The sequence below is a fragment of the Maniola jurtina genome, chromosome 26 (assembly GCF_905333055.1).
Source record: "Maniola jurtina chromosome 26, ilManJurt1.1, whole genome shotgun sequence".
Taxonomy (NCBI): Eukaryota; Metazoa; Arthropoda; class Insecta; order Lepidoptera; family Nymphalidae; genus Maniola; species Maniola jurtina.
The window spans coordinates 6,764,185-6,776,966 of NC_060054.1; the positions used below are offsets into that span (position 1 = coordinate 6,764,185).

At 41.7% G+C, this 12,782-nt stretch overlaps 3 protein-coding genes across 5 annotated transcripts in view; 1 reads left to right on the top strand and 2 right to left on the bottom strand.

The window, feature by feature from the left end:
• LOC123878323 (zinc finger protein 2 homolog) overlaps positions 1–12,782 on the top strand; it is a 364,832-nt gene that overhangs the window by 170,662 nt on the left and 181,388 nt on the right. The gene's annotated exons all lie outside the window — the stretch shown is intronic.
• LOC123878314 (zinc finger protein 436-like) overlaps positions 1–12,782 on the bottom strand; it is a 382,404-nt gene that overhangs the window by 117,703 nt on the left and 251,919 nt on the right. The window lies entirely within an intron of this gene.
• LOC123878342 lies at positions 115–10,973 on the bottom strand. The gene is made up of 9 exons (XM_045925525.1): positions 10,673–10,973; positions 9,180–9,307; positions 8,171–8,343; positions 6,261–6,346; positions 5,639–5,835; positions 4,302–4,501; positions 1,498–1,705; positions 1,080–1,261; positions 115–294 (listed from the first exon to the last, which is right to left on the bottom strand). The coding sequence occupies exons 1-9, from the start codon at positions 10,884–10,886 to the stop codon at positions 195–197; spliced, it is 1,488 nt and encodes a 495-aa protein (XP_045781481.1). The 5' UTR covers positions 10,887–10,973; the 3' UTR covers positions 115–194.

Genomic DNA, 12,782 nt, shown 5'->3' on the forward strand with positions numbered 1-12,782 from the left:
GGCTGGATGAGGAAGGCTGAGGACCGGGTGTGGTGGCGCTCTTTAGGGAAGGCCTATGTCCAACAGTGGACGTCCACAGGCTGATGATGATGATGATGAATTAAAACAACAATGCTTACTTAAAATAAAATCTGTATTTCTTTTTGGCATTCTATCGTTTGGATGCAGTGACCTACTAAGTACTATCCTAAGTTCTAAAAGTCTAGGTCTAGCGCGGAGAGCTTGATGCGTCGCGACGGCAGCTCCCACACGCGCACCGTGCCGCACTCGTCCCCTGCAGCAATGCGACACGACCTGAGAAAACAAAGAAACCATGGTGTAACCAGAACGTTAACAGAAACGAAGACAGGTGATAAGAAGGTACTCATGATTATTGATAAGTTACATTGTTAAGGGGCATGAGACGGACTTGCCCGCGAAATTCGTAGCAGTATCATCCTCACTGCCATTGTCGCAATTAAAATGCCATAAGCCTACTAAACCAATACGACAACGTAGGCTTATGGCATTCTGATTCCGACAGTGGCAGTATCATCCTCACAGGTTAATATAAAAATCTTTAATTAATTTCGATTATAAGATAAGATAAGATAAATTTATTTGGCTCAGAAACAAATGTAACATAAACGTAACAAAACACAATTAGTTATAATAATAAACATTACTGCATGTGCACCTGTTTCCTGAACTAGTAAAAACTGTGTTTCGGAAAACAGGGCTTCCAAAACGGAGAATACAAAACAAAGTAAAGCACAAAGTAAAATAAAGTTTTTTTTTTTTGTGAGTGCTTTGACACCCGTACTAGGAAAACCTGTGTTACGGGTTGTGTTATTATAATATTCGAATAATTAATGATCGAGAGTGTTCTTAGCTATAATCCACTAAAATCGGTTCAGCCGTTTGAAAGTTATCAGCTATTTTCTAGTTACTGTAACCTTCACTTGTCGGGGGTGTTATAAATTTTTAATTTACACTTGTGTTCTACAACTACGCCCGACTGTCAATGTCATTCAAGGGCCAAAAGATCCTTGTTGGACACATAGATTAAATAACAAAATTTCAACATTTTTGTCACTCACCCGCTGTGGCTAACCGCGAGACAGCTCACGTTTGCGCGGCCGCTCAGCCCGCCGACTGGCAGCGCGCGGCCGCCGCACACATTGTACACCCGCAGGAGCTCCTCGCAGCTGGACAGCCCCACCACCACGCACGGCGGCGACAGCCAGCACATGCACGATATAGGCGCGTCCAGGCACATCACCTGCAACACTCAAGTTCTCTCGACTCAACTCGAAACTAACAACTTTTTTTTCTTCAGATACAAGTTAGCCCTTGACTGCGATCTCACCTGGTGGTAAGTGATGATGCACTGTAAAATGAAAGCTGGCTAACCTGGCATTTGACCGGCCCCGATTGCGGAGTTTGCCTGACCAAGCCAACGCCCACCCAGCGTTGTAGTGCTTTGTGATGATGATAAATGAGGTCAGGGTCCCATACCTTCAACGGCGTCTCTTGGGCTATGTCATAGACCCTCAGCTCAGAGTCCATAGATACGGACACGAAGACCCCTGGTCTCTGCGAGTTGAAGGCCACGTCCAGCACACACGTGGCGTGACCTTCCAGGACGTCGTATACGGGGTCCAGTAATTCGGACTGACTATGCGGGGGTTGGATCTTGCACAGGAATAATTTGCCAGTTTTAGACCTGTTAAGAACATTGTAAAAATGTTATGTAGTATGTAGTAACATCAGACGACGCTCTTGGAAAATTGAAAGCTGGAACATATTATTGGCGTCACTCAGAAAAGCAGGTATTATTTAATTATTTTTATGGAATTATTGGAATGTCCTCTCATTTACCAACACAAAAAACACAAGTTTAATGTGTAAGGTTATCCGAGAGTTTTAATCTAAACAAACTAATGCCAAAATAAATAATTTAATTAGAGCGTGATTGCTATCACAACATCTAATTATTCAGTTCACAATCCAAATACCGAAAATATGCGATATCGCTCCGAATCTCAGAAGGAGACTGAACTAAAACCTTCGAAACACCCGTATTTATGCAAGTTCAATCTTGTTGGCCTCCTAGCAACAGATTGTATGACATCGAATGAGCCAAATATCGATTTTATCAATCTACCTGCATTAGATAAATTATTAATTTTATATTATTTTTGACAACTCAAATCAATTTTTAAAAATAACCTTACAATATCTTGTAATAAGTAGGAAATAAAAAATTGAGGTTTTTAATTTATGCCCCTACTTGGTACCACCTTAATAAAAGTTAGCGCCTTCAAAAAAGTTTCTCATTCCGAAAGGAGATGGGTTGATTATGATGATCACACTAATATTATAAAGGCGAAAGTTTGTGTGTATGTTTGTTACTCCTTCACGCAAAAACCACTGGACGGATTTGGCTGAAATTCAGAATGGAGATAGATAATATCCTGAATTAGCACATAGGCTACTTTTTATCCCGGAAAACCAAAGAGTTCCCACGGGATTTCGAAAAACCTAAATCCACGCGGACAAAGTCGCGGGCGTCAGCTTAATGAATACATTGATCTCTCGCCTAATAAATAGTTCAGATAATAAAGAACAGAACTCACCGAAGTTAATTTTAAACACAAGTTAAAATCCTATAAACATTAACAAATTGTAACGATCCCCATTTATTATGAACTAGCTGATGCCCGCGACTTCGTTCGCGTGGATGTAGGTTTTTTAAAATTCCCGTGGGAACTCTTTGATTTTCCGGGAGAAAAAGTAACCTATGTGCTAATCCAGGGTATAATCTATCTCCATTCTAAATTTCAGCCTAACCCGTCCAATAGTTTTTGCGTGAAGACATACACACACACACACACACACACATACAAACTTTCTCCTTTATAATATTAGTGTGATTAAATATAACTTAATCTCATAACAATATCCAGTGTTTCTATAAATAAATGATGTATACTATACTGTTTATGGAAAGACTATGTGACACAATCATACCCAGTGACGGATTAACCCTTAATCAAATTAAGTAATTGCCTAGGGCATCACGTCTGAGGGGGCACCAGAAGAAGCACAAAAAAAATCCGCCCTTAGGGCATCACGTCTCACTCACGTCACCAAAAACCACACCAAAAAGAGTTTCTAGGACTAATTTGAAAATTCGCGCGTTTTAAAGTTGACATAGAGTCCGATCTAGAGTCATAACCCCACTCCCGCTTGCCCACTCGCTGCCCGCTTGTGCATTCGACAATTCGAATGCCCCCGAAAGCCGCAAGGCGCATTTCAATAAATAAATAAATTATGCTTTGGTTTTTATTGTTGTCGCACTTAACCACTCCACTTCTAAAGTACGTTACATCTCAACATCTTATTTTACAAAAAACTAATGTTTTTAGGCGGTAAAGGTTTAAAGACCGATTCTAGTTGACATACGGATAGGGGGGCCCACAGGCATGGATTGCTTAGGGCATCATGTAGTCTTAATCCGTCACTGATCATACCCTATTGATAAGTAGAGGGAATGATACACATCATGTTTAAAAACCTTAAAAGGGCTAATTCGCACGAGAGCTTTTTAACCCCCGACCCAAAAAGAGGGGTGTTATAAGTTTGACGTGTGTATCTGTGTACCTGTCTGTGGCATCGTAGCGCCTAAACGAATGAACCGATTTTGATTTACTTTTTTTTGTTTGAAAGGTGGCTTGATCGAGAGTGTTCTTAGCTATAATCCAAAAAAATTGGTTCAGCCGTTTAAGAGTTATCAGCTCTTTTCTAGTTTTCTTGTAGAAAAGAAGGTTAGATAACCATTAGGTTCATAATATGATGTCAATTGACAAATGTCAAGCTGTCAAGATGGACGTTGCCTAAATACATAATTATTTATTTGAAAATGATGTTTTGGAAAACTCAGATACTTTAGATAGTAGGCGCGGAATAGTCCAAGAAAATCAGTTCAGCCGTTTGAAAGTTATCAGGTCTTTTCGGTCTTTTTTAGTTACTGTAACCTTCACATGTCGGGGGTGTTATAAATTTTTAATTTACACTTGTTAACGTCCGTTAACAAAGCGTTCAAATAAAACAAATGCATTCCCAAGTATCTGTTCACACGTCAACGCTTTTTTATCGCACACTGTTGTATTTCCAGCGCAACGCCGGGTTTTAGCGCAACGCTTTTTTAACGCTCGTGTGCATTAGGGCTAATGGTTTTTCGCTGTGTCAAAAGCAGATTTGCTAAACATTCGCTATTTTTATAATAAAAAAAAATTATTCAAAAAATGGTATCATACCCAACAACAAAAATGTCGTCCGGCGTCTTCTCAGCTAGGGGGCGCAGCGGGGAGCTCCTGATGAAGTCAAAGCACGTGATATCCGGCGCGGAGCCGCGCGCCGCGTCCACCGCGTAGCCCACGATGCGCTGGAACACCTGCGCGCTGGCGTTGGCGCGCCACGCCACCAGCGACCCGTCGGACCCAGCTGAAATGAGGACCTGGAAGACAAGGAGCGTTGGAAATGTTGCGAAACAGATGGATTAAGTTCGATCGTGTAGTACTGCAGCCATTTGTGGGATGGCTCTGCCAAGTACCAGCTTGATGCATTAGAAAGGCAAGGAACCAAAAGCTTAATTTGCTATAATCCGCCAAACCAAAGAAATCTGTATGGTGCAACATGCAGCATGCGACATACACCGGCCGCCCTCCCACTGATAAATATGCAGGAAAAGCCAGCCACCAAGCAAGCCACACGCACCACCACCACGCAACACCACACAAATCCTAACACCACTCGACGCACGTTTCGCCCCGACACCGCGCCGGAGCATCCTCAGGAGATGTACAATGCCTAATTGCAGTGCAATTGCATGTGCATGTCGCATGCTGCATGTTGCACCATACAGATTTCTTTGGTTTGGCGGATTATAGCAAATTAAGCTTTTGGTTCCTTGTATATCATGGACTTCCGCAAAATAACGCCAGCTTCTTTTTAGGCTCCCACTGAAAACCAGCGCTGCAGCTTGCTGCAGCATTATGCTGTGTGGGAGACCTATGTTTGGTCACATGTGACACATTCATTTTAGTACACTTTAGTTCATAAGTATAATATTATGTAGTATAACTCGATTAGTTTTAAGATACATTGTAGTGTTACAGTAACCTAATAAAAAAAAGTTTTCTTTCTTTCTTTCTTTCTTCTAATATAATACTACATTAGAAAGGCATTCCGAACCAGTGGAAGATGCTTCAAAAGTACTTGTAAAAGTCTAATTGAATAAAAATATTTTGAATTTGATTCGGTGGGTCATCGTGCTAGATGGCTCATTGGTGACCAAGCGCTGGTCAGTTCTAAGCTTCAAAGTTTGGAACATCGGCGCAAGGTTGGTTCTGTCTGCTGGTGTTTTACAAGATATATTTCGGAGAGCTAAGGACGGGAAAAACTATTCGACCTACAGTCCGACAAAGCTCTCTTGGCACTTGAGTGAGGGCGCAGTTGTCGCTTTATGTAGTTCCGTACCTCAAAAGGAAAAAAGGAACCCTTATGGGATCACTTTGCTGTCGGAAAAATTACCCGAGTACGGAACCCTCGGTGCGCGAGGTTGACTCGCACTTGGATGGTTTTTTAAGGTCACCTGGTCGGCCGCACCCCTGCGTTCGCCCCGGCGGCTGGTCTGCATCATCAGGAAGGCTTCGGCGAGAGGCGCGTCGGCCCACCGCAGCGCCGACACGCGCCGCGCGCCGTGGCAGCCGCCGGGCGACGCCAGCTGCGTACCCTCGTCCAGACCTCCATTCCTCAGGTTGCAGAGGACCACTTCACCAGATGTTGTCCCTATTCACATAAACGTTGTAATGTATGGAACTGTATGAAACATGACACACCGCTTGCGTAAAGCGTTTATGTATGCGTAACCCGGTGTGTTAGGGGTTTGCACGCATCACTACGCACGTGTCACGTGAACGCAATTGGTGTAAATCGGCCTTAATGCCATCAAAATGTCTTTGAACTCATGAAAATAGGTGTTTAAAACTTTGATGCCATCGAAATGTTAGAACTAACCACCGAAATGATAGAACTACCCACCGAAATTAAAATCCACCACTTTAATATGTTACTTAAGAAGAGTCAAGTTGAAACTCATTTAACGTTTTTTAGGGTTCCGTACCTCAAAAAAAAACTAACTAAGTGCGAGTCCGACTCGCACTTGGCTGGTTTTTTTTTTACAAATCATTTCACATTTAGACTGACTAACTAACCATATGCCAGCAGGGCAGCAACATTAGGGTGGTACTGCAGCACGGTCACGCAGTTCTTCTCCGTTATATCTGTCGTATGCACAAATCTGTACAGGGAAAAAATATATTCATAGATATTGGATAGAATCAGGCGTTACTTTGCGGAAGTTCATGTTTAGCAAGAAACAGTTAAAAATTATTTTGCTATAATCCGCCAACAGAATAAATCTGTATGGTCAAACATGCAGTTACAAGATAAGCACCGCTTACCTCCCCAACCAAGCAATAAAGCCAAGTTCCCAAGCAAGCACTGCCACCACCACGCACATGCAACACCACACAAGACTTTTCCACTACTCTCGACGCACGTTTCGCCCCGACACCGGAGCATCCTCAGGAGATTTCGACTTTACAATGCTGTATTGTCAAGTATATTCATAGATATTATAGAGGAAACAGGCCGACGACTCCTGCGCCTGGGTATCATCATCGCCGGATCACTACTAAGCACGGTTCTCCGCACAAAATGAGAAAAGTTTTGACCGCCTGGTCAAGTGCGGATTCACACACCTTTGAGAACTCTCAAGCATGCTGTGCCCTTACAATGTTTTCCTTCGCCATGAAAGTAAGTCCAGTGGAGTTGAACTATTCAGTGCGTAAGTCATTTTTATATTTATATTTATTTTTCATGTACCAAAATTGTAGTTACAAAGTTAAGATAAATTAAGCTATGTACATAGGAAATGCTTATCTCTAAACAGAGATTTCACCCAGCTTCCCCGTGCAGGTTGTGAGTAAGGTGCATAAATACGTGGAATAGCTCCCATGGTACTAGATCTATAAAATGGTTAGTACAAGTGCTACACAATAATAGTTACACAAATATCTTCCAATAAATACCAAAATAAAATACTTACATACAATAATAATATAATAATAAATAGTTATACTTAGGCATAATATAATATGTCAAATACGAATAAATATAATATATATAAAAAAATATAATATATATATTTTTGTGCATAGTTAATAGTTTTTATATTCTTATCGTGCAAAATGTCGAAAAAATTCCCCCCGCCCCCCTTCCCCCTATCTCTGTAGATCTTCGTCGAATGCCAAATGTTAACCTGCGAAAAATGACTCACGCACTGAATAGAACTTCACTGGTGATTTACTTTCACGGCGAAGGAAAACATCGTGAGGGCACTGCATGCTTGAGAGAGTTCTCCACAATGTTCTCAAAGGTATACGAAGTCTGCCTTGTCCGTACTTTTTTAACACCCGACCCAAAAAGAGGGGTGTTATAAGTTTGACGTGTGTATCTGTGTATCTGTCTGTGGCATCGTAGCTCCTAAACTAATGAACCGATTTTAATTTAGTTTATTTTGTTTGAAAGGTGGCTTGATCGAGAGTGTTCTTAGCCATAATTCAAGAAAATCGGTTCAGCCGTATGAAAGTTATCAGCTCTTTTCTAGTTACTGTAACCTTCACTTGTCGGGGGTGTTATAAATTTTTAATTTACACTTGTTTTATTTTTTATTAGCTTACTAGATGATGCCCGCGACTTCGTCCGCGTCGATTTAGGTTTATACAGATCCCGTGGAAACTGTTTGGTTTTCCGGGATAAAAAGTAGCCTATGTCGATTACATGGACGCAAGCTACCTCGGTACCTTTCATACAGATCAGTTAAGCGAATGGGTCTTTAGGAAACCCGTGGGAGCTCTTTGATTTTCCGGGATAAAAAGTAGCCTATGTACGTCCCCGGGATATAAGCTAACTCTATATCTTGTCAGAATCGGTTAAAATGTTTTGCCGTGAAAAGGTAGCAGACAGACAGACACACTTTCGCATTTGTAATATTAGTATGGATATGGATGGAAGTATGGATTTAGCTCAACAAAAGAACTTGACCAGGCGGTCAGACCACCTGTCCTCGCTGCGTTTGAGAGTGTACACCCTGATGACGCCGGTGTGGTGGCACCACGCGTCGTGCTGCGCCCGCCCGACCGACACCGCCAGGGAGTTGCCGGTGCCGCTCCACGACACGCCCAGCACGGACGCCTGGTGGTCACCCGAGCCGTCCGGCTTCACCTGAATCTCCTGAAAACAATCACCACCATTGTCTCAGCACATACAGTGCGACAAGGATCTTTTGGCCCGTGACCAAAATCGGAATTAACGCCGCCATCTTGTGAAGTGTCACGCTGCCCCCTTGTATGTGCTGGTGTTGCTATGTAAAAAATCTGAAATTTACTGTTTTTTAGGGTTCCGTACCTCAAAAGATCATGATCAGGATGATGAGGATCATTTCGTTGTCTGTCTGTCTGTCTGTCTGTCTCACCGTCTATCCGTCGTGCCTGTCAAGAAACCTATAGGGTACTTCCCGTTGATCCCGTTATCTTACTTTGAAAATTGAAAATACTATTTTTTTTGTGATGTAACCACAAATTCACGGTTTTCGGATTTTTTCTTTCACTTGTGCTATAAGATCTACCTAACTGCCAGATTTCATGATTCTATGTGAACGGGAAGTACCTACCCTATAGGTTTTCCTGACAGACAGACAAAAAGTGATCCTGTAAGGGTTCAGTTATCTTTTTGAGGTACGGAATCCTAAAAATGCCCCTTACGCAGCTCATCGGGTTGCCTGCAGTGACGTGTAATCGGTTGGTGACAATGATGATGACTGTAGAGGCTCTAGCGTGTTAGCATTTTAGAGGCTACGCGTGCGACGACGTAGCGAGATTAGTCAGTTGCATCTAGCCCGTTGTACCGTGTTGTAGTTCCAAGAATTGTAACTTAAAATTGTGAATTATAATATATATTTTTCTTACTACCCTGGTAGAGAACACGGCGCTATATATACAGCAACATCCGTCGTACATCAAATACCTGTACAATGACTATAGGTAAACTCAGCTAAACAGAATGCCAACCTGCAGAAGTTTAGCCGTGAGAACTTCTTCCTCGTCAGAGTCTGAGGAGTTGTCGAGGAGCTGCCTGTCGTTGTGCTGGAGCTGCTCCATCACGCCGGGAACTACTCTGCGCAGGAACTCATTCAGACCTGGAATTCCACACAAATCTAAATTCTACTAATATAAACGCGAAAGTGTATGTATGTATGTTTGTTACTCTTTCACGCATAAACTACTGGACGGATTTGGCTGAGATTTGGAATAGAGATAGATTATACCCTGGATTAACAAATAGGGCAAAAGTACGGATCACCTTGGACCTAAAATAGGACTTTTGACATGGCATTCGACGCAAAGCTAAAATGGCGCGTGAGAAGTTATTTTTTACGCATTATAGGTACGGTACACACAGTGAAATTTTAGTGGCTTTAGAGGTGTGGCTGAATCTCCATTAAAAGCAGTTCTATTGATTACCCTTGTATGTTCTCCAAAAATAGCTACTTATACTTTCTCCATGCTTCCATTTTTCCATTTGAGGTCAAAGAATAAATCAAAATCGGTTCATCAGTTTAGGAGATACAGAGATGCCACAGATGAATATATATTTCAAACTTATAACACCCCTCTTAACGGTCAAGTCGTCAGGGTGCACCATGCAGCCAATGTCCTTCGACGTACTAGTTTGGGACCCCGCTCCGCTCGCACTGAACTCCGTAGTTTGGGAATAACTGCTCTTACAGACAGACAGACATTGAAGTGATCCTATACAGGTTCCGTTTTCCCTTTTGAGGTACGGAACCCTAAAAAATTAAATCAAAATCTACAGAGTAATCAAATGCCACAGATAGGTACATAGGCATACCTACATGTCAATGTCAAACCTATAATACATATAATAAATAGCATGGTTTTTAGCCAATGGGATTGGCCAAAAACCATGTTTTGACATTGATGCTGTCCTATGATTGATAGAGGACTTCGCCTGTGTTGGTGTTTGCTGGCGCGCGTGCTCTTGCTTTTTGGAGTGTTTTTTTGTTAGGGATGGCCGGGTTTTGTGTTTTACTGGTGTTTTTGGTGGTGGGACTGACTGAGAAGCGCTCTAAAGAGGTGCCGCGCGTGTGTCGGCGAGCGGCGGCACAGACGAAGTCCATACTTGTATAGTTTCCATAACTTTTAAATAACTATAAACCTGACATTGGCTAATCTATGGAAAGCCAGACGATAGAAAAAAAATCTATGATACGAGTACCCCTGGTTCTGGGAAAGCGTGGATTTGACCTGCAATTCGCTCCAGCAATGCGCAGGACTTCAATTGCTTTTATACATGGCATAATATTGTATATCAAATCTTTTAAAAAGAGCAACCGCCGAATTTCTTGCTGGTTCTTCTCGGTAGGAAAGGCATTCCGAACCAGTGGTAGATGCTTTTGACGATTGAAAAGAACTTGTAAAAGTCTAATTGAATAAAAATATTTTGAATTTGAATTCTGGGGTTAAAAATCAACCGTAGGTACCTGGTGGCGGGTACTCCTTTAACACATCGTCCTCAACGGTCAAGTCGTCAGGGTGCACCATACAGCCAATGTCCTTCGACGTACTAGTTTGGGACCCAGCTCCGCTCGCACTGAACTCCGTAGTTTGGGAAGAACTGCTCTTGCACGGCCTCGAGTCTTGGGTTACGCAGTCAAAACCTACCGCTTCACTGTCAAAACCGGTCAAATTCGACATTTTAACTTAATTTGACAGCTTTTTTAAGTTGCTATTTAAATTATTTGCTATTTAGATTTTCTTATAAATTAATTTTATTTTTTGAGATTTTTGTTCGCAAACGACAGTTTTTTGTTTATTTGTTATTAGTTGTCATGGTGACAGATTTTTGAATGAAATTCTCTCTGGGTTTTTACCTGACTACGGCAAAGCGAAAAGGGAAGGGTTATGATTCTCAGTCTATGTATGTTGGTTTGTATTTAGGTGTGTTCCACCATAGCGTCTAAACTACTGAGCCGATTTTGACGAATGAGGTATCAATTGATTCAATATTATGGTACCTAATATTTAATGTTTACATAATGGTCCGATTAAAATGTTATCATATGTAGATAAGTAGATAACCGGAACCAACGGCTAACGTGCTCTCTGAGACACGGATGAAAGGTAAAGATCGAGCACCATCCATTTACTGACTTGAATCAGTGTTGCTTAACCAGTGCGACGATTTTTTTATTAAAAATAACGAGTCACCTGATGTTAAGTGATTGAACCGCCCACGAACATTTGTAGCATCAGAGGAAACGCCGATGCTTTGCCAGCCTTTCGGTGTGCCTAGTGGGAAATTTTTAACCTATTCGATCGCGTAAAAGTTAACTGCGTTTAGTATGGAATTGAAACAGCGCCATCTCCTTGTCACTAGATGGCGCTGTTTCAATTCCATGCAAAACGCAGTTAACTTTTACGCACACAGGAATTTGTTGGTCCGCCTAAGGCCGATTCACACCAATTGCGTATGCAGCACGTACACGTGACACGTGCGTAGTGACGCGCGTAAACCCGTAGACGCGAATTTCTACAAGAGAATGCGCGAGCACGAGCGGGACTGCGCGCGGATGCGCGAGTATCCGCACGGATGCACAATTGGTTTTAGATATTATTTCAATGAGGACAATGTCGATAATACTTTGACTGAAAAATGCTCTGCGCTGCGCTCCGCCATATGTGCGCCGGCCCTTACGCAGCCTGTTTGAACGAGCTCTTAATGGGAACAGTGCAGAAGGCAGTTGACTCCACAGTTTGCATGTGCGTGGACAAAAAGATATGGCACAGCGAGCAGACGAAGTGCATCTATTTGAACGTAGGTCACAACCAGCGAGGAAGTTCGGGATAGAAATGAAAAGTCAATTATAATAAAAATCAACATATTTTATATTTTCAATATAATAATTCAATCAATCATACATAATACTTTATAGCAATATTTATAAATTATCAATACAATTTTTTTTATATCTAAAACTAAAAATGACTTAGTAAAAAATGTGTAAAGCTGCAAACACATTACTGTATTGCGTTGTCTTGTAGCGACAGGAGATCATCGGCGATTCGCTAGCTCAGTGATAGCCGACGAAATAATTTGACATTTACCTTTAATCCATTGAAGGTTTTCTACGGAAAAATATTTTAATATCACTCAGTGAAGCAGCAATGTAAAATCAGCCAATGTCAAATGAGCTCAGTGGCTATCATTCAAGGGTAAACAATCAACATTGAACTATTTTGCGCTGTGCTGTGCTATGCTTAATCGCTCCTCTAAGATCACAATATATGAATATACTTTCTCGCTATATTGTCTGAAATGCATTGTTGCAGCAAAAACACCATAAATTCAGCCAATCACAACAATTTCGATTGCAGCAATGAGCTATGTGATACCTACTCACAACAATTGTCATAAGGATGCGGATTGAGTTGCGACTCACTACAACACGGTAATGTGTGTACACTTTAAGGCTGTGCCTAAATTGATGTGACTTTTAATGATGAACTGTGAAAAGGCATTTTTTGTAGCCAAAAATGAAAAGATATAAAATGTGTGAATAGGAATGCTAAAATCTAGCTCTCGAAAGCTTA